Source organism: Electrophorus electricus, chromosome 7 (assembly GCF_041902795.1).
Source record: "Electrophorus electricus isolate QZ-2024a chromosome 7, ASM4190279v1, whole genome shotgun sequence".
Classification (NCBI taxonomy): domain Eukaryota; kingdom Metazoa; phylum Chordata; class Actinopteri; order Gymnotiformes; family Gymnotidae; genus Electrophorus; species Electrophorus electricus.
Window position 1 is genome coordinate 28563073 of NC_137503.1, and position 22184 is coordinate 28585256.

Consider the following 22184-nt stretch of genomic DNA (forward strand, 5'->3'; position numbering starts at 1 on the left):
TGTGTTTGTTAATGCGTGTGTGAGTAGGGGAGTAATTTAAATCAGGATTGTAGCTGGGTAAAAATATGTTTTTGAAGCCTCATCAGGCTGTTTTTGCTTGCTGTGAAGCTGGTGTCTGTGCAACCAGTTTGGTTTAGGTTGAGTGCCTGGAATCTTTTGTGTTTCCTGACAGGATGAACGAGGAGCAGATTGCCACAGTGTGTCTGTCGGTGTTAAAAGCCCTCTCGTACCTCCACATGCAAGGCGTCATCCACAGAGATATAAAGAGTGATTCCATTCTTCTAACAAGTGATGGCAGGGTGAGTGCATGGAGTGATGTGACCTTGTGACATGTTTGACCTAAGCCCCTACGTTTGACCTAAGCCCCTACGTTTGACCTAAGCCCCTACGTTTGACCTAAGCCCCTACATGAATGCAATCTCAACCAACCCATTTTTTTAAACTTTTCCAAATAGATGTTAATAGAAGTGTTTATCTACTAAGATTCAAACATATTGGACAGTGAGCGCTTTGTGTACCATTTCATGAGAAACAAACAAAAAATACTTTCAGTAACAGAACTACAACTGGATTGGCTGGTCTTGTCTCCTGGTGCATCCTGGTTCTTGGTGTTTCAGACAGAGAAGAAAAATAATCAAGGAATTATGAGCTATTAAATCTTGTCACCCACCTCATAATTAGATGAAAGGACATAACAAATTAAAATGTGATTATGTGCTAATAAGCTGTGAATTTTGCCCTACACGTGACCCCATTACCAAGAAGTATCCTAGTTGTCGCCCCTCACTTATTTTAGCTGTTATATTGACTCTCGAAATTTTTTTTGTTAAAACTGCACTGCTCTCTGTATTATTTATTTAGATAAAGCTCTCTGACTTTGGCTTCTGTGCCCAAGTATCAAAAGAAGTTCCAAAGAGAAAGTCCTTAGTGGGCACGCCGTACTGGATGGCACCTGAGGTAATCTCCAGATTGCCCTATGGCACTGAGGTAATTGTTAGAGATTTCACGTTTCACATTTCGTTTCTCAAACACTTTTGCACCACATTCTAAACCAGACTTCATTTACAGTGCTTTTTGTATCTGATGTGCTATGTTATAATGGATAAACACAATGATACATTTTACAATCAGAATATGGAACTTGTTTTTCTAGGTGGACATTTGGTCTCTGGGGATCATGGTGATTGAGATGGTGGATGGTGAGCCACCATACTTCAATGAGCCTCCACTCCAGGCCATGAGGAGAATACGAGACAACCTCCCCCCTCGGCTAAAAGAGTCGCACAAGGTCAGTGCCCTTACAGGCATGTGTGTGTTTAAAGTAAAACAATTCACCTCAGATGTCTTATCACTACATGCAGACATAATTAAGAGCTTCCAGTATTTATCACTGGCTGCCACGTGTGATGTCTTTCTGCAGGTATCGTCAGTTCTCAGAGCCTTTTTGGACCTGATGTTGGTGAGGGAACCTTCGCAGCGCGCCACAGCACAAGAGCTGCTTCAGCACCCCTTCCTCAAACTCTCAGGCCCTCCCTCCTGCATAGTGCCCCTGATGAGGCACTACCGTCACTGCTGACCTCCTGCCAGCAGGGCGGCAACACCCCAGTGTAGTACAACATACCAAGATACCCAATCATATGTAACTTGTGGATAAAAGACACTGACACCTGTAATCGTTTGTAGTTTAGGTGAACAAAGCAAACAAGAAAGCATCTATTAAAACAAAAAATTATGAATAAAGAATATCATGCTAAGGTGGATATATTATGGCCTGTAGTAGCCCCCTGGTTTCAGGGGTGGGTGTTTGAATCTAAGTTTTTATTAGCTAGTGAAAACTCCATGGGGGTGATTTTGTCCGGTGCAGTTTTTCTCTCTCTAGGCCGTGGCTTCCTTTCTGGTAAAATTCAGGCAGGGTGGAGCAGTGCTCAGCCTGCAAGGATGAGGAGCTGACAGGCCACTGGCCATCGATGGCTGCTGGCTCAGGAGAGCCCAGCAATAACAACAATGCATTCTGGAGAAAAATGCGCTGGATCACGGAAGACCACGGGCAAGATTCTGCTTGCAATAGATAGAGGCAAAGCTGTTACACCATGGAGGGATGAACGTATCTTTTTCACTTTTCTCTTCTCACACTAACAATGAAAGTGTATTTTAAGGGAATTGTAAGTTTTTCTGTACAGTTTTGATAATGGGCAGTATTTTGTTGTGATGTAACCATTGTGATATGGGCAGTATTAAATAGAAGAGTTTCTGCGCAAGATCTTTCCTACTGTTTATAAACCATTTTTGACTAAGAAATAAATATACCCACACTAAACACACCCTTAACTGTTAAAGAAACCTGAATATATTTATTTATCCTACATTTGTAGACAGAACTTCCAGTCAGTGCAGAGACCGGTATTGCCAGAATTTTATAAGCTGTTTTAAAGTATTATTTATTTTTGAACTGAAGCTTTATTTTTCAGTAGTGTGGCCTTTTTAATTTGGTTCTCATTTTGAATACCTACAAAGAGCGATGCTGGCTATGTCATACAAGCAGGAAATTATCAGAAAAGCAATAATCCTGCAAGTATTTATTATTGTGCTTTTAAATGCTTGTTAAACTGGTAATTCCACAACTTTTATCTGATTCTCAAAAAGACATAAACACAAGCTTTCATTTTTAACCACTGACACCTAGCTGCTCCCTTTAAGAATTACCAATGATACTCATTCAAGCCGCACCTACCCAAAATCCCAGCAATATTGACAGTTTTGACACAGAATGTTTTCATTTCAGTATGACACCCTCCCTGTAAGTGGCCACTGGGCCTGTTTCTCTCCCATTAGTCACTGTGATCTGTAAATAGGAACATCAGCTTCTGGCAAACGAATGGTCGAGCTTGAATGAGTAAACCTAACTGTAGTGTCTCTTGTACAATGATCTTGCATGTGTGTTATCGGTAAAATTGGTTTCAATAAAAAAATTGGAAAACAGGACTGTGCACATCTTTCTTTCAAGCACAATGTTTAATTTCATATTAGTCTAGCATGTAAACCTCTTATGAACACTAAGCACATGAATTAATAATAGCATCAGTTGCAACATATGAATTGGAAATATAATTTATGTGTGTTTTAATAAGGAGTACAACAAATAATATGCATTAAAAACTAAGCATTTAGAAAAGATGTAAATTGTGGTTCAGAAATTGTTATCTACAGAGAAACCTTTTTTTTTTGATCCTGTCATTTTATTTATTTTTTGTTCCTCTTCAGTCTTCATTTAACATATAAAAGCTAGTACTAAATAATTAGTTTGTGCTTAAAAAGAATGATAGTGTCAGACTCCATGGTGCCAAGACAGAAGTGGCTGTTTGTCATTTGCAGTTTAGGTTTCTTCAGTTAAGTCAAAGAGTCAGTTGAGTCAAAGATTCAGATCAATATTCCATCTCCCGTTGCTGCAGAAGCACAACACATCATGCGAGCATTGATCACTGCTCTCATCCTGTACTATTGATTGTCATTTTTGTCAGCTGGTTTACTCTGTGTGGATCTCTCTGGGTATATTTAATAGTTGACTAGTTTAGTCGGCTTGCTGACAGCCCACAGTGATATTTAATTTATTCAGTGGTTGTGATAATCCCATTTTTTTGATGACTGTTTGAGACCACTATGTTTGAGAACTTTTTGAAACTAGATCTTAGTAAAATTGTTTCTTCCCATAATTTCTAACCAGGCATAGTACATCACCAGTGACAAATGTTGCATTCCTCCACAGTTTGGACTTCAGCACAGTCCAACAGGATAAATAAGTCTTGAACCACTGATTTGGGGATGCTTAAATAATTGCCCATTACACTGGGGGTTTTTTTCCCAGTGAAAAGCTAGTAATTTACCAGTGTTGTGGTGCTATTCATTATTCTTAAGATAAGGTCTAAGGTCTAAGATAAGGGCATTATTGTCGATAAGGTCTGGGTTGCAAAACAGAGAAACTTCATTATTATTATTATTATTATTATGAGGACAAAGGATTGACCTAGACCTAGGCTCCACTGTTTTATGATAGATTTATGGTCAGTAGTAAATTAAAGGGTGTAATATGAATTGGTGTTTTTTAATCCAACCTCACAAAAATCTAAGTTATTGAAATGGACACACATAAAATAATTTATTCTTAAGTAGAATTTGACAAAACAATTTTGCCATGATTTCACTCTAGCTTCAGCCATATGTCATAATAAAATATCTATATTTTTGTATATACTTTAATAGAACTGAAGTAGCTTCAGTTTAGTACATTGATATTCTTACAGCACACAACATGATATATTCAATCAATGTGTCAAATGTGATTTTCTTTCTTTTCCATGTAACATTTTAACAAGATATTGTACATGTGCAAAACCATAAATAATTCTACAAACAAAACAGACATGAATGGCAAATGCAAGACATGATGGTCAACGTATTTTCTAATAGTCACAGAGGATGGAACAACTCAGAAGGTCCCGGGATTTTAGGACAAAGTGTGTCAAGTATCAGAGCTGTTCCCCTGGGGCCAGGCAGGGTCCATGGTGCAAGTGTCTTTACATGTTCTTGTAGAGGGAACGGTCCCGGGGCAGCTGGGATTGGGGCGCGGTCAGTTTCAGGTGGAAGTGGTAGATAGTGACGGTGATGACGATGATGAGGCCCAGGATGAGGCCCAACACCAGAGGCAGAGTCTCCTCCAGCTGCTCTCGCTGGTCTGTCATGCACTTGTATGCTGCAACAGGAGAGGGCAGGAGAGCGATTGCCATTCAAATGAACGGAAATGGAAAATGACACATCTAAACATGAACAGGTAAGGATCTGCAATCTGGGATTTAAATTCATTCTCAAAATAATAAAAAATGAATTTCATTTTTAAAAATGTTTTTAACAGTTATCTCTGAAAATAAATTATAATGGATATAAATATATTATAACCAGGGCTCCTTTCCCTGTGTTCAGTTTTACTGTACAAACAGCTGTGTCCCTCTGGGGCATGAGCACCTTTATCCTCCAGTAGAGTTAAGCAATTCACCCCCCCCCCCCAATATTTTGAAGCTATTTCCAGAACATTCTTCCCACCTTACTCTCTCACTACCACTCTTAGAGCTATTGAATCAGAAGATTACCTTTACCAGAGCTCTGCTGACACATTTAGAGGATCACTCTGCTGCATTAATCATCCTGTAAACAATTAGGTGACTAACTGAAATGCCTCACTGACAAATGAATTAACAGTAAATCTGTGTCTCTGCATCACCCTCACACACTACTGGCCTGGTACGGAAATACCAAGGGAGGAGACATAAATTAGATATACCATAAACAACTGCCTGTCCACATTCCCACAGTGCACTTTCAGCACTTCTTACTTTCTCATACACAAATGGGACTGGGGGACATGGGAGTGAAAGGTGACACATCATCTCAGTACCCTATAAAATGGACTAGTAAATCATGCACGTTTAAAGGAAAGAAAGCCGGCAGCCTCATTAACTGGGGGAGACAGGCAAGCCAATAAATTCCTAATGACCTCGCATTGCAGCCCCTGCTCTTCACACACTGGTAATCTCTTCTGGCCATTACACTGCAAGGTGAAGATAGGAGGTATTATATGACCACTACTTCTCACTTGCCCAAGAGCAGCAGAGGGTGGAACGTTAACATTTGGAGAATATGTATGCAATGCTTATCCCAAAAAGACAATCAGCTTTGGTCAGCAATATCCATCTATCATCAGCAAGACAAAAGAAAAGACTTATTTTCATTTGACTTTTTTGGTGTGTGATTTTGCATGTGTTTCCCAGCTTTAGGTGTATTTTGAACTCACCATAAACCATATTGCTATAGTAAGAAATGCAACAGAATATATGACTGAACTGATATAATCTAGATGCTGTAATAATCCTCCCCCCATATACACTAGCTAAATGGTAGGCAGTCCCCCTGTCTCCACATGCTTGGTAAAACCTGCAGAGGTTGCAGTGGGGGGTGGAGTGGAATGTGTGTATGTGTGTGTGGGGGGGCATTCTTTCTTACGTTCACTGAACACAAAGTCACTCTTGATGTCAAAAGGCTGGATTTGGATGTCAGACATGGAAATGGTAATGCCCTTCTGGTGGTCACTGGAAAGGAGCGTGAGGGTCTGCTGAGCTGTGCACACGTACGATCGGCCGGCTGGAGTCACAAGTGCCGACAGGCGGTGGGTGCTGGCAGTGCGTTTCCCCGCTGCAGAGGAAGACACATGCACAAACATGCATACATACCCATGGGCATGCACATACAAAAACACACAGCCAAGTTACCTAAGGGGAGGTCTAGTAATCTTTACAGGAGGGGATATAAGCAACCTAATATGCACTGCTGAAAGCCTTGTTTAATAATAGATCAAAATGTACAAAAAGGTCACACAAAAAATACTGTGGTGACAACAATCGCTTACACTGTTATGACTACACTTTATCACAAAAATAAAACTCAATACAAATGTCAGAAGTGTAACAATATTAACAGTAATACATGAAAAAAGTAATACAACATATAGCTGTTGCGCATTTATCTTTTTATGTAAAAGAGTCTAAAATCTCCAGAATAGTTGCGCAGTGTAGTGCAGAGTAATACCTAAATGCAAATGTGTGGGAAATCATTTATCCATTTCAAGAAAATTGTAAATCTAAATTTTCGCACTTTATACAAATGTCAAGGTAATTTCGATCAACCTAATTTGAAACGTGAGTTGACCATAAGCTTTTCAGTGCACGGCTGGCTTTAGTTATGTGTAACTAGCTGTACCTGACCACAGCAAAGATGCCCGTGAAGTCGCTTTATGAACAAAATATTTGTAGATCAAGAGAAAAACACCAAAAGGCAACATAACAACAACAACAACAACAACAACAACAACAACAACAACAACAGTAATAATAATAATGTTATTTTTAATTAATTATATTTAACTGAATACAGTAAGACATATTAGCATGATGATAACAGCGTTTTTGTTTTTTTTTAGATTCAGTACGCTGATCTACGCACGGTTGTATGCGTTGATGAAATGCGATGACTCAGATGTGTCATAAACCAGCTGAACCTTGTTGATCTTCCATATTTCAGTTTCCTTTTCTTTACCATCGCTTCCCACGGTGCGTTTCTCCTAAACACACACACACAGACACAGTAAGATGAAAAAAGTGCGGGCGAATATCCAAAATATGTTTTTCATCTCCATCTGCTGGGTGGTAGTCATCTTAATAAATTTGTATAATTTGACACGTGGATACAGAGGTTGGCAAAGCTCCCCCACCTTTGAAAAGTAGATGCGAAAGGTGTAGGCGTTATTCATCCAAGAAACGTAGAGCTCGGCATCTGTGTTTCCGCATTTCCCCTCTATCTCAGCCCCACGGGGAAGTGCAAGTGTTGCCTGTTCTGTAATTAACTGTGCATGGAGAAATTGCAGTTACGGCAGCTGTGTATTGTCGTAATACACTTACAAATATGAAACGACTATTTCGCACACACACTGTGTGCTTTTACAGCTCGTGTCGGGGTCAACACTATTAGCTCTTTTATTGATAACTAAACAGTGGATCAGAAAAAAAAAGAGGAGGCATGAAAAAAAATAGTTGTAGTAAATATCGTTTTGCGAGTTATGTGCATAAATAAAAATATTTCTGATTTTTTCTACCGTAGATGCAAAATGTGACCTATTATAAAAATGATAAACTTACGTCTATGCCATTCAGTGCAAGGACGTCATATGGGACTAAAAATCTAACCGCAAATTCCGCCATTAAGCAAGTTGTCCCATTTTCACGCACGACAAAAATGTCTTTGTCGGGGTTTGCTGATAGCCCCGACAGGTTTTCAACTTCTTGTTCCGACAAAACCTTTGACAGTAACCCTGCATAAGAGAAGACAGCACCACTTAAACCATTCACCATGACGATATGGAACCATATAAAAGATGGTCAGCTCGTGTTACAAACGCGCAAAATGACTCATTAGCACCCCCCCCCAACCAAAATTATTCAAATTATTAGCAAAGTACGCTCAGGAGTTCTAATGTCTGCTAGAATTGATCTTTTGGACACGACTCATTTAAAATTTCTTTCTTGTTTTTTTTTTTTTTTAACAAAACGGTAAATATAGGAAACATAATCGAATTTTATTAAATGATATTTATTAAATATTCTACGATAGAGATTGGCTGTGCAACCTCTGGTAGAGTCACGACCGAAATAGCGCATCAGGAACTCTGATTCAGCACTACTTACATAGAAAACAGAGGAAAACTCCAACGCTGTCCAGGGTCCTGAACCTGATCAACTCCATGCTGATGGAAGCACAGTCTTGTAGACGAATTAAATTGTTAGGTAAAAACGCAAACGCAAACAACACTGACACTCTGCTCGTCTTTAAGGAGTCACGCTCCGATCATTGCAGATGCAGCAAATCCAGGTGTCGCCTACGTGAGGTAGCATCCGGTCACTTTTCGCAGCAACTAGCTTTTTTCACCCTACAGAGGTAGACTGCGACGTATTTAAACGCGACGCACTAAAGACACTAAAGTCGGTAAAAACGAGAAAAACAAAAGTAGTGCAAATACAGGTCGTTTTGCCTGCTCATACCTACGAACGGTGAGACATAACTGCAATGTGATTCAGTGTTTTGTGGTAGAAGTTCCAGTCAAGTTGCCCGAGCGAGGACGCACAACTAGTCCCGCAATGCCGTTGTTTCCATATCTGGGTTCTTAGCTGAGGCGATGGGGAGAATCGATGCACCCCTCCCCTCCTCACGCCAGCTTGTAGGCAAGGTTGCAGCTGCTGTCGTGTGCGTTTGCGGGGGGTTCGAGATACGCTCTCCAATGCAGCGTTGTAATGTGTGAGCTCAGCCGTGCGAGGACAAAGCTGTGTCCTTAATAACCCTATCCATGCTGTATCACGCACACACACATTCCAGTACTCTGACTGATGAAATGCTCACACTCTTCCCCGGTCTATCTAGTGAAATTATACTGAAAAGGTAATCTAATTTCACATTTTCCTCCATACCAGGAGACCAGTACACATAGTCTAAAAATATTGATCGATGATACTTAAATTATCCCAGTATGGGTAAATAAAAGTAACGCCCTCATTTTATCACATTTTATTAACCACTTAAGACATCAACACATTTGGAGCACATAATACGCATCAGTAAACAAAAGTTATGATAACAGTAAGTTAATTTCTTCTAGTCGTCTTTCAATGAAACACTACTTCCATGAGATCCGGTCCGAACTTAAGTTATAAACTATACTACACAAAAGGTTTAAGTATAAACTCTAATAAGAATCATCACACATTTAGCATACATATGTACAAGTTATGGTAACTGCAGAATACATACCGTCGGTTTAACTAGTGATTCATCTTCGACTGAACCACATGATCGTTCCCAAAAGGATAAGTGCGCTCAGAAGTTCGCTTTGGACGGGGCTGCTTTAATGTGAAAGTCAAATTCACATTTAACTGCGCTAATGCTATCTATGCTTGGCTTACTTCCTACTTGGGGGTGGTTCTTACCCAAGGGAAACGTCTCCGACCTTGGAATTGCTCGTAAAGGCGTTTCAGAGTCTTCACTGTGCGTGGCGGAACTTTCTTCGTGCACCTCTTTGCCAGTCTTTTTGACCTCCGGAAAAGTGAAACGTCTTAATAATTTGCTACTCAGCACAGAAAATGCGCTGGATGTCTGAGGAACTGAGAATTCCAGGGGTTCGACATTTGTCGACGATGTGATGCTTTTCAGTATAGTTTTGCTTTTGCACAAAGGCTTTGGAGTTCGTTCGGAGGGCAATGGATTAAGTGCACTTGTGGGTAAACTGCACCTCTTTTGATAGTAGCTATCATCAAATCGCTTTAGATTAAAATCGCACGGCACTTTTTTCGAATTGTTTCTATCGGAGTCTTCTTTATTGGCTTTTCCAAGAGGAGTTAATAGGATGCCAAGCGGACCAGATAAAGAGCTGTCCAGCAAAGGTGTTGAAGCGCGGGTTCTGGACAAATGTTTAGACGGCCTTGGTGAATATAAAACCGAGGTGTGAAGTTCTGTTCCTCTGATCAGTGGGGGCAGGTGAGTGCTTATGCAGGTGTCTGTTCCTTCTTTCAAATTATGGGGAAACCGGCATCGCTGAGGGGGTTTCGGAGTGAGAATACCGGAGAAAAGGAGGCCTTGAGGCAAATTGTCACTTTCCTTTTGAAATTCCTCAATAGAATCCATTGACCTCATTCTGCCGCGTAAAATGAGGGACCGCGTTCGACTTGAGCTGAAGTGGAGCCGCGTTCTATCAAGGGCTGAACTTTTGCATTGTGGAGTAACTTGATGAAAGTCCTTTCGCTGCTTAAGTGAAAATTCAGATGGGTTTTCGTTTGACCTTTCCTCGTTTTCACCACTGGAATTGGAATTGGAATTGGAATTCAAATTTCCAAATATGTCAGATAAGGCATCGTTATCGTTATATATTTTTTTGGAGTTACACAGTAATGCAGTCAAACATTCTGTGTGTCCAAGGTACTCGGCCACTTCCACTGCAGAGTTGCCAACTTTGTTTTGTCGGTCTATTTGGAGACCTAGCCTTTTGAAAGCTCTCACCAAAAACTCTACGACCAGAGAATGCCCAGCAACAGCTGCATACATTAGAGCGGTGTTTCCCCACATGTCGACCACCTCGGGATCTGCATTGTTTTTAACCAGCATTTTCACGGCATCCAAATATCCATTCTCGCAAGCGTAACTCAATGCCGTGCGCCCGCTCTCGTCTTGGTGGTTGACGTTAGCACCTTTCTGTAAAAGAAGATTCATGAACTTGCACCTCGTTTGCGAGTCCGGGAGGAACACGGACGAAATGAGTGGGGTTTGTGCTCCTTCACTTTTCGAGTCGATAATTTTTCCATCCAAAGCGTCCAGAATAAATCTGGCGAGGTGAATCTTGTCCTTTGAGATTGCTTCTAAGAGGATTTTTGTGTCAGTTTTAGAATCCATCTTCTCCGGTAGCTTTATGTCATATTATGATGAAAATTCTGTTTTCTTCAAAAACAAGCAGGCGCGCACCTTGCTGAGGAGCAGGTCAAAGTAACCTCTCTCCTAACCTTATGCCTAGCGCTTTTCAAAACGCGCTCTTTATACTGGGCGCTTTGGAGTTGCCAGGACAACCTTAATATCATGAGCAACACTTTTGTTGTTTCCAAAGGGACGCATTAATGGAGTAATTATCAAAGGCTCTTCAAAGGGAACAGCGACTGCATTACGTGAATACATTAGACAATTTATGAAAGCGCTTATTAAATGGAAAACATTTGTATATGCAGTAAAACACTCACCCACAGATTTAACTCATTCGGCATAAATGTGTAGTGTACCACGTAAATTCTTTAATCCATATGACTATTTATTTTGCCCAATATCTATGAGTTTACATACCTTTCACTCTAAATCCTGGCTACTGCTACAATGTTGCACTACATACACAACACCGACACAAACAAGGGTTCATTTAACACCTGGATAATTTATTGGTACACATACTATAAAACGGTATTAAAGTAGCAGAATAACAACAGTATTTTAGTACTTTCCATTTCTAGTTTGACAAATACAATATAAATACAAAAACACTCACAAATTGGTTGATTGACTAGCTGCAGATAGCCCAGAAAACAAGAACAGTACAAACAGATGACATTAAAAGCAACACTGTTCTGCAAAAATAATCTGCTTTTTTGGCAAACTATATAGCAAAAGGTCTACATGAAAGTCACACAACATTCATCTAGTGCAAAAAGCCTCTAACTAATGAAATATAATCTTAATCTACCCACTACTGAATAATACGTATATTTATATATTTATATATATATCTGTATATAAATAATCCCTTATTTTGGCATTTTTCATTTGTAAAATAATTTAAACATCCTACCAGACATCAAGTGGCACATTTGTAAGCAATGGATTTAAGTTTAAAAGCACTTTGCTTATTATTCCATTATAGATATGTGGTGAGAGCGTAACACAAGTGCCAGTCTTGATGTCACAAACTGGGCAAAAACAGGAAATAACTTAGTGGTTGATAGGTGGCATTCCCATGACATATATGTACACACCATCTCAGAGCCCTTGTAAAATAAGCATACTGTTAAAGTAACTACATACATTCCAGTATATACAATATACTCTTTCTTTACTACCTACTAGATTTCAACAGGAGACATTGTTTAGCAAGTGGAAAACAAAGGGGTATGGTATTTCAGTGTAATGGGCTCTGTACGTCATTTGAAAACAATGTTGTGTCTGTAAATGAAGACTGAGGTCTGCTTAAAAACTTGCAGGAGGAGCTGCCTTATTATGCCACAGGTCTTGAGTTCTACCTTATTCTTTCCAGGCCAAACCTCTGGTCTATAATGAACCCAAATGCTAAAAGTGTGTAAGACTTTGCTAACTAGCACCTATTCCTTTAACCCCCAAACATCCATTACACTCAGCCCATTATAACAACTGTTTCCTGATGAATGGGACATTCTGGGGTTAAAGGGTAAAATACATTTTTGCAGCTGCTAATACATTTTTCAGTGAGTGCAAGAAGGGAACAGGTGATTGCCAAATGTCCTAAAGTTCAGAGGGGCATGTAAAGCTCACCTCACACTAGTCAGAGCACACACAGGGCATTTGGTTTGGGTCCATTATGGAATGTCAACACCACATGTGAACACATACAGTGTAACAGCAGGTACAGTACAGTGCCAGTTAAGTGTCTGCAAACGCTGAACAAATCATAGTGGCTTTCCAAAGCAAACATTGCTAAGGGACTGTTAATGGAAACAAAAACTGTATAATCCATTTTAATAATGAATTACAATGATAGAGTTTGGGTAAAAGTTATTTATTTTACCTAACTCTTAAAAAATTAAGCAAAATGGAACATAAACGTATTTTGTTTAAGAAAAAGAACAGCAGTGTAAAAACTATGGCAACTGCTTTGTTTGGTTTTATTCACACCAGAACGTTTCATTCTTGAGACAGTGTTTGGACATGTACATTCTTACTACAGGTAAACCCAAGTGCACTGCTACAGACTCCAGAAACCTTTGACGGCCTACCGCATATAAAGTGCTCAGGATTATTTTACTCCACTCTTGTGTAACATATCGTTCACAAGTTTGTGCTGACATAAAACAAATTAAAATCTGTTCAGTTTATACCTCTATTTTTGTCTGACGCTGCTACTATAAACTAGTACCACTGAGACAGAAGTTAAAAAAGGTTTACAAAGAACACTGAGTTCTGTCTGTCTGGGCCAGGGGAGGAGCCTATGGCTGATGTGGGCCACGGCTCGCACGGCGAGTCCGCTTGCAGACGCTGGGACGAGGGACGCGGCTGCGGCTGGCTCGGTGTCTCCATGGGCTCGGACTCTCCACAGGATCAGCCACCAGCGGAAGGAGCTCTATCTCTGCAGCGAAGGCTGATTACAGACAGAGGGTGACGTTAAAGGACTGCTGGGATATGGGTGAGAAGGAAGTGGCTGAGCAGCACAGGAAAGGGTCACTTAATAGTGGAGGAAGGTTTATGGGAGTGGTGGAGGGGCTGTTGGTTCCATGCTTGATGGAGTTCCTGGGATATAGATGGAGACTGAGAAGGAGGTTCAGAGCAGTTGAGGAGGAAGAAGGTTTTAGGATTTCCAGATGAGGAGCTCAGGATGGCGGCACAATGGAGGGAGTCTCTGTATTTCTCAGTTGACGGATGGAGTGGTTACACCACTGTGGCTGGTCTGCGGTCCATCTCCGCCTCCAGCCGCACCATCTGCTGCATGTCCTTGGCCTGGAACGATCAGATGAGGCATAAACCTTCAACTTCAAAGCACGGCATCTCAGTAGCTCAGCCAGGATTCCCTACATATGCCCAGCACTGAGGAACAACTTCCATGAAAATCTCGAGAAAACTGATGGTAGTTGCGATGAGTTTTGCCAGTGGCTTTTGGAAATGATTGTTTATGCAGCTCTCGCAAAATGGCCATCACACTACACAATATGTGATCCTACTGAATGTTGTCCAAATGTATGTATGACTAAAAATAAGCACAGTAAAATGGTGTAATATGTTAAAATCCTGATCTAAAACAGACATGATCTACAAAGAGCTTCTCGCCACCTAGGAGCTTCTGGCCTCCTTGGTCATTCACCAATGTGATTTTTAATAGTGAGTGATATTTCCCAAGAATGAGGAGGAGTTTTTTCAATAAAAATGCCAGGTTGTGAAAAAAAACCTCTCTCAATATTTTTCTTGGTAGTAAGCCTACGACTCAGGGTGCTGGATGACTCATTGTTTATAAAGAGCCCTGCTGACCCTCCAGTAGTAGCTCTGCCTGTTAAACCCTTAGGGACAAGCTCAAGCACCTGCTGTCTTCTGTTAAAGCCTCCAAACTGTTCTCCAGACAAAGGCACTGCTGCATGAGTTAGTTGTCACCAGTGAACTTGCATGCTACTCTGCAGATACTAACTGAGGCTTTAGAGATGCAGTAGAAATCATGGGTACCAGTCACCTAATGCAGTGGTTCTCTGTTCTCTTTTTTGTGCATTTCAGGGTTTATCCTAATCCATCATGCCAACTCATTAGCTAGTCATCAAACTATTATAGGGCAGCTAGTCTTCTGTGCTGGAACAGTGAAAATACAGATAAATGCATTTTTGGGTACCTTAGGACTATGACAGAAAACTATGTTAACTACTGATCTCATGGGTCAGTGCCACACAAAAAAATTAAGTTACATATGTCTGTCTATAGTTGTGAGGAAATGATGTGAGTATACAGCAAATCAGTACAGTGCGAGTGTAATGTTGGACTGAGTACGACAATGACGAGGTCTTTGGAGCAGAATGGAGGGGTGAGTGAGCCTACCTTGACTCTGAGAGTTTGCATGATGTGATTTCAAAAGCTGTGCAAAAAACAAGCAAATCATATGTAAATGGATGGGCTCAGTGAATACATGCGCAATGTGTGCACAATTGCGCAATGGAAGACATACACCAACGGAAAGAAATGAATCGATGAGAGGGGTCAAATTCTTCACAGTGCTTGACCCACCCACGTGTGTATCTAGGCAGGCCTACTGCGGTTTTCAAGGGCCAGGGTCATACCTGCTCGTTGAACTTCTCCAGTTTTTCCACCTGCTCACGCTGGGATTTCTGCAGCTGCTCCAGCTCTTTTGACTGCTTCATAGCCAACTGCAGGGTCACACAATGACTACTTAACTAAAAGGACATTTCAACATACTGAAATACTGAAAAACATTCCATTCTTTCCCTTCTTAATTTTTATTTCTTTATGGAACCACATAATGAATATAAACTGATATTTCTATTTCTTATTTGCAGAAACATGATTTGTATCTCATCAAATCTACTCCCTTCCAAAATTATTATTTTTTAAAATTAGGACAAACAGAGGAAACAGACCCTTTTTCGTTCCTCAAGGAACTTCTTTGTGTTGCTGCTGTTCAACTCCCGCACTCTCCTGTGAAGAAAATATCAAGAAGATGAAATATTTCTCGCTGCACACAGAGTTTAGTGGGCTGGGGTTTGAGTTTCTATACCTCTCCCTCTCGGCCTTGTTTTTGATACTCTTGTCTTGACTGATGGCTTTGCTGTTTTCCATAGATGTCTTTGCCTGGTTAGCCTTCATGTCTTTGCTCTGTCTGTGTAAATGAGTCAAAAAAAAGAAGAATAGAAAATTAAGAACGTACTAATAAACTAATAATATTTCAAAAGACAATCATATTAGGCCACAGACCCTAATGTATAATACTACTGCATAAAATGGGGCTGTTATTTAAGAGGCAGATAAACAGTAATCTCGTGTACCCAGAGAAGTGTACAGAACAAAAGGCATTAGTATACAGTGTGCTTGCAAGGCACTACCCTAAAAACATGTGCATATGCACATGTGCACCCTCACCTACCACCAGCCAATCATACACTGACATGCATGCATGCATGCAAGCGCACACCCACACCCACACACACCGTTCATGGATGAGTTTGAGCTGTAGTGTCTGCTGTTCCTGGACGCTGGACAGCAGTTTCTTCAGATGTTCACACTGCTGTGCCACATGGGCGTCCTTCATCTCTTGCTCCTCCGTGCTGTGACAGTTGATCATCTCAGACCACTCCTTTGTGTGCTGGGCTACGATATCCTTCACCTGCGGGAAGACCCGTGTCACAGTGGTGAACCATCAGTGGAGACAAGGTCCATGGTTTTACTTAGTGGGTTTAGCGCACACACACACAGTCACACACACTTTCTGCTTATCTTTGCCTTTTCACCCACTATACTTGGGATTTGTCTGCTTTGACAGGAGCAATGATTTAGTGTGTCCATTTTCAACTGGAATTGTGCACATAATAGTGAGAAGGGCCATTTTCAAGTTATACTGACATCTAGTCTGAGCAATTGTTTCATTGGCTAAACCTACTACATGACTGTTACAATCCAACACTGTGTCCACCACTATGGAACTCTGAAATCGAGAGACCTTACAATCTCTATGTTGTGTTCATCTTTGATCTTTAGTATGCATTTATACTTAAATCCACTATGGTTTTTCTAAACACTTATAGCATAAACTAATATGCATATATTTAGAGTTACATACACTAAATATATATAACCTGCTGTTTTCTAAACAGGTCATTCATAAAAGAGGTCACACAAAACATGGCCCAATTGTGCAGAGAACATGCTCAGTCTCCTAACTTCACAGTACATAGAACTGAATGGAAAAGGACTAGTAACCTACAGCAATAGAGGAGGGATGGGTCGTAAAGTACAGTTCAGTATCCCAAAAAAACCTCCGAGTTGGCAATGACTTGTGTACACTACTTCACAGAAAGTTTCCAGCATCCTGGAACCTCATCAACTCCTAGAAATAAAGAGTAGTAGACGACCCCAGTGGAGTTCACCTTTGCTTTGTGGTCTGATGTGAGTGTTTCCACCTTTACTGCAGTCTCCTTCTTTAAGTCAGAACAGTTGTTTTCCCTGTGATGCAGAAAATCCAGGAAACGACAGAAGTGTTACTGCATGCATACTGCTTTCTTTCTTAAGCTGATAGATTTAGCTTTTAGCAAGTTTAACTACCCCCTCTTCTTGATTGCTTTCTCTAGTAGCTTCTCCAATGTAAATTTCTCTTTATCGTGCTGTGCCACCATCTTGTCCACTTGGGTACAATGGGACTTCTGCATGGCATTGTGTTCCTGTAAACAGAGGTTCCACACCGACTCTTAGCAATTAACGTAGACACAAATTAAAGTCACTGTTTTTTTGCCAACTGAAAGTAAACAAGTTTATCAATAAAAGTGGTCTAATAACACAGACCAAAAAATGGGAATTCTCTGAAGAGCAGTCAATCTTAACAATTCTAATAATGTCCACCCTTGGGTACACGAGCACAGATGTACCAAAGGGCCGATGACATCGTCAAGTAAGCAAATGTACTAAGAAACAGCCCTCACGGACAAGAGGGAGAAAATAAAAAATGAGAAAATCAACAGTTCACTTAGTCATAGGATGTAGCTTCAAAAGTACAAACCTTTGCATGTCTTTTCTTCACTGCATTAAGTTCTTTCTGTTGCTTCTTGATCAGTTTAATATAGGACTAGGAAGAGAAGAGAAAACTCTAAAGCTTCCTAGTGATAACTGGAATTAATCTTTCAGGTCAAATAATTGACATCACAATTTCTTATTGCAATAATATCACATCAACGGTTCACATTCACATTCCGTAAGACTCACTTTCATCTGTTTCAAGTTCTCAATAGTCACTGGGTGCACCAGCGTAGAATCTGTGAGCACAGGGAATAAGCTACATCACCGTAAGCAAGCATGGGCCGAGATGCTTATATTTTCATACATGTATTTTTGCTAAGATAATGAGACAAACAACATCTCATCCATGATGTCAGTATGACAGAGGATGATGTCAGTGTTACAGTGTGTCCAATCCTGTACTGGATAGCCTCACCTTTCTTGGAGTCGCAACTGCTGTTCAGAATGGCGGTCGAGATCTGGCCCATCTCCGAGCTAGTCTGAGGGGTTACGTTAGTCTTCACCTGATTCATCTTGCCCTTCTTATCATTCTTGGAGTTTTCGTTTGGTACGTCCGCGATGTCGCTCTATGTTTAAAGGACATGTTTGCTTAGCACAGGAGGTGCAGGCTCATTCCATGTTGAGCCTCAGACTGCGTAGCTGTAGACTGGGAGAATGAGCATACCGTTTCAATGCCAAGAGCTCTCATTTGGTCTGCTCTCTTCTCAGCAATGGAGAGGAACTTCTTTGGGTCAGATAAAGCATCCACGATTTCTAGACAAGGGACAGGGAACGCAATAGAATTAGCACAACAAAAGGCCACAACAGATATTATGTAACAACAACAACAACAACCCCCCCCCCCCCACAGCAAACATTTCTTTCTAGGAAGAAATGCTGTGGTTTATCTACTTATTGTGACCAACCATCTACCCCACCCATCACCCCATAAATAATAAACAAACAAACAAATTAACAAAAGGGTGGCAAGTAAAATTAAAAACAAAAAACACACAAAAAACTTTGAAAATCATTCTGAATATCAAATGCAAATGAAAGGAAGAAAAACTGCATAAATTCATGGGCATGGAATAAAGAAATAAAAGGCGGATCCAATTCGAGTCGCGTTTCTGCATTTATTGCAGTTTTCCACTCTGCTCCTCCTCCAGCATCTTCATGAATCCCAGAACAAAGGCCCCAGCTGACAGAGACAATGACCAGAGACAATGAGCCCCCCCCCCACAGCCAAATAAGAGCACTTGCTCACCATTCTGCACATGCTAATCAAACCCCCGCACCCGAGCACATTAGGCGAACCTCAGAAACGGGAGGCGAGAACATGAACCTCCAGGACCTAAGCAGCCGCCAGCTCTGCTCTGCTGGCCACAACAAAGGGGAGGAAATGGCTCTGGGCTACACACAGTAATCTGTAAACTCGTAGGGCTCGGAAAAGGTAAATTAAAATTGATTTCCCACATACTGCAATGAGGTTCATTGTCTATAAATCAACTTGCAATAAAATGACAGAAAAGAATTACCTTATTTACATACAACCAACAAATCAACTTAATTTGATGTTGGAGTCTTGGGATTGATATGCTACATGCGCTTCACTGTTCAGTTTTTAAAGTATTGCAATTCAAATATATTCACGTTTTGATTATTTATGGTTTTTAATTTGCACCTAACCTGATCACTTTCACTCCTCAATCCAGCATCACAGGACAGCAGCCACCATGGGAGAGGGAGGGCAAAGGTGTGCCTCCTTCAGGCTCAGAGAAGCCAGCAGCTATGCTGCTTCTAACTGTTCGCTGGGGTCCCTGACCCCCGAACCCCAGTTCAGAATCTCTTGACGACATAGAGAAGTCTCAGACCAGTAGGCCACTTGGGATCTTCTAATTAAAGTGCTTTTTAATTTACAAGATTGTAAGGTTACTGTTGTTTTATTTATGTGAAAATCTATTTTCTTTAGGAGTTGTGATCTAAAAAGGGATTTTCAACTTAGTACTTCTACCTCCCACCCATGTTTAATATATAAATCAGGCTTTCAGAGGACTGCTGGTCCACTGCACTCTATTCCATCTGGAATACTGAGCAGGGAACATCCAGCAATTTAGATATAATGATTACAATTATTTTGTTACTCATTTTTAAGGCTTAAGAAATGTCTACCTGTAGTTGCATAACTACATGCAAGGACTGTAACTAATGGTGCAAACACTAATAGTAAAGCTTTATGTTTGCTGTGAGCAATTCTAAAAGTATGATACATTCAAAATACAATCTAAACAACTAAAGAGAAATGTTTAACCTGCTTGTCCTGTTAAATGAACACAGAGTAAGTTCTTTAAGAACAGTAAGGCACAAGAGGGTCAGCGGGAGCCTACAGAGGTCATAGGCATGCACGCACACACGCGCGCACACACACACCATCTGGATAGATCTGGGTCATGACTGTGGGGTGAAGATATGCTCTGAATAAATTGGATGACTGGAAGCAGGTTTCAAGGGTATGCCAGAGGTGATCTCTGTGCATAGGAATAAAATGATAAAGAGTGTGTATGTGAGTGAGTGAGTCATAAACCTCACATAAATAATTACATTCATACATGCAGCCTCCATTACAGTGGATTGCTGTAGGTCAAGAAACCATTACCTACTCTACAAATCTGATGTGCAGATATAAAAAAAATATTTCAAAAGCAATGACAATTTCCTGCAGTTTGCTATGCTGTTAAATATTATTGTGTGCAGTGCACACTGCAGTCATCTGCAGTGTGATAATGTATGGCCAGGGGTGAGGAGTGTGCAGATGTGGTCACTTCTAGATTTCACATAGGCCTTTCTCAGTTTTCTTCAGCCGAGCTCCTGCACACAAGCCCACACAGCCTGCCAAAGAAGGGTTATCGTCCAAAATTGCCAAACAAGTCTGTGAAAGAAGGGTACGTGCATGCTGTAGCATGGAAGGGATGTAGTTGCAAGTGTACTGCATTAAGAGTGTGTGTGTGTGTGTGTGTGTGTGTGTGTGTGTGTGTGTGTGTGTGTGTGTATGTCTGTCTGTGCGTGCGTGTGCCTACGCATGCCAACTCACCTCCAAAACCGTCAGGTACGTAGGTCTTGAGGACGATGTTGCAGAAGACCGTGGGCAAAGAGAGGGGTTTGTTGCCCTCATTCCTCAGAGAGATGTGTCTGTAGCCTGCCTGGAGGCCATCCAGGGGTAGGATCCTCTGGCCAATCAGCTTATTGTTGTCATCGTAAACAGCAATCCTCAACACGGCCAGGTCTGGCAAGATGACCTGCGCTCACACAGAGGAGGAAGAAACTCTGCAGTCTGACACCCGACACACAGTACCAGGATAACAAAGACCTTCAGAAAATGTTTTTAGGCATCGTGACCATGGCCATCAGGAAGGAGCTTATGAATGCACAGAGAGAGCGAGCAGTGCTGAAGAGCAAAGCTTTATTCACAGATACCTTACAGCATAAACAAAGGAAAAATAGAATTATCCCTTTTATGAGTCATAAATGCTCCATTTTCCTTTCCCACTAGATCTCACTCCCCCAGGTCTGACGAACCTCAGCTCCTCCCGTCAGGAAGCAGACCTACCTCCAATAGTGATGGGGAGGTGGAGTTTAATTTATACTGCCATTATGACAGCTCCACCTCTTCAGACATTACAACATGCAAACGTATACAGTTTCACTGTGGAAAGTTCAAACTGATAGATAATGGCACAGCCGGGGGAGGGGTGGACTATGGCACATGTCGGCCAGTCCTGTAGACAGGCTGCAGTAGCTTAGTGCTGAATTGCTCAAGCCTTGCGGCACGCACAGCTAGAGCTCCAATAGTAACTAGCCACAAGCCAAATCACCCACATCACAGACTTCACAAACAAGGGGCTTTTATACCACTGGCCAATGCAGCTCTGAGCAGTTGTGGTTAGAGCAGAAGAGATGGCGCAGGCGATGTGAGCCTGCAGTGCTGAGTGTACCCGCTGCTCCGCTTCCTACACTGCAGCATGCGAGAACAAGGACACATGTAGTGAGCCCCAGCACTGCAGATCTGAACAGCACCGTGGCCCCTCTGAGGAGCTGGGTGGGAGATTAATGAGACCGAGAACGATGAAGAGTGACAGAGGCAGAGTCAGAGAAGAGGACAGAGGAGAAGGGCAGAGGGCTTTAGGACAGGAGTTTGTCAAAAGGAGTCAAAAGTCTATGAAGTGATTACTGTAATACATTTGTGAAAAACAGGTCAGCTTTCTGTGGGTGTGTGTGTAAAAAATGTGTCTTAACACATCGAGTATCCACTAAATTCAAGTGTGGGTTTAGCTATGTCAGTGTACAGCATATTAGTGTGTACTGAGGTAGTACATTCCCCCCGTCATGTGCCAATACCTGCAGGTCTGCCTGCATTTGAGCATAGGTCTTCAGCATCAGCTCAAACACTCCATGTGGATGGACACTGAGGACTCTGTGAGACCATGCATGCAAGTGATATGACTGGTCACGAACAGACTATGAGCATACAGTCATAAGAGCAGGACTGACTACTGTTTGAA

The 22184-nt window shown here is 41.3% G+C and overlaps 3 protein-coding genes across 8 annotated transcripts in view; 1 reads left to right on the forward strand and 2 right to left on the reverse strand.

Moving 5' to 3' along the window:
• pak5 (p21 protein (Cdc42/Rac)-activated kinase 5) overlaps positions 1-2982 on the forward strand; it is a 37130-nt gene extending 34148 nt beyond the window's left edge. For all 3 annotated transcript variants that reach the window (XM_081717234.1, XM_027029730.3, XM_027030041.3), the window contains 4 exons: positions 173-299; positions 862-987; positions 1154-1288; positions 1421-2982. In XM_081717234.1, the coding sequence (XP_081573360.1) occupies positions 173-299; positions 862-987; positions 1154-1288; positions 1421-1576 (544 nt within the window). In that variant the 3' untranslated portion in view covers positions 1577-2982. The remainder of the gene's footprint in view (positions 1-172; positions 300-861; positions 988-1153; positions 1289-1420) is intronic.
• A 1143-nt stretch (positions 2983-4125) lies between these two features.
• Positions 4126-8898, reverse strand: lamp5 (lysosomal associated membrane protein family member 5). Its single transcript, XM_027032802.3, has 6 exons — positions 8286-8898; positions 7740-7912; positions 7316-7447; positions 7048-7165; positions 6052-6240; positions 4126-4747 (listed from the first exon to the last, which is right to left on the reverse strand). The coding sequence occupies exons 1-6, from the start codon at positions 8341-8343 to the stop codon at positions 4572-4574; spliced, it is 846 nt and encodes a 281-aa protein (XP_026888603.2). The 5' UTR covers positions 8344-8898; the 3' UTR covers positions 4126-4571.
• Positions 8899-11546: 2648 nt separating this feature from the next.
• plcb4b (phospholipase C, beta 4b) overlaps positions 11547-22184 on the reverse strand; it is a 47654-nt gene continuing 37016 nt past the window's right edge. For all 4 annotated transcript variants that reach the window (XM_027029185.3, XM_081717229.1, XM_081717230.1 and 1 more), the window contains 13 exons: positions 20717-20921; positions 18311-18399; positions 18062-18212; positions 17833-17882; positions 17630-17695; positions 17179-17294; positions 17004-17079; positions 16068-16243; positions 15638-15739; positions 15501-15558; positions 15183-15269; positions 14944-14980; positions 11547-13866 (listed from right to left, as the gene is read on the reverse strand). In XM_027029185.3, coding sequence (XP_026884986.2) covers positions 13778-13866; positions 14944-14980; positions 15183-15269; positions 15501-15558; positions 15638-15739; positions 16068-16243; positions 17004-17079; positions 17179-17294; positions 17630-17695; positions 17833-17882; positions 18062-18212; positions 18311-18399; positions 20717-20921 — 1302 coding nt within the window. In that variant the 3' untranslated portion in view covers positions 11547-13777. The remainder of the gene's footprint in view (positions 13867-14943; positions 14981-15182; positions 15270-15500; positions 15559-15637; positions 15740-16067; positions 16244-17003; positions 17080-17178; positions 17295-17629; positions 17696-17832; positions 17883-18061; positions 18213-18310; positions 18400-20716; positions 20922-22184) is intronic.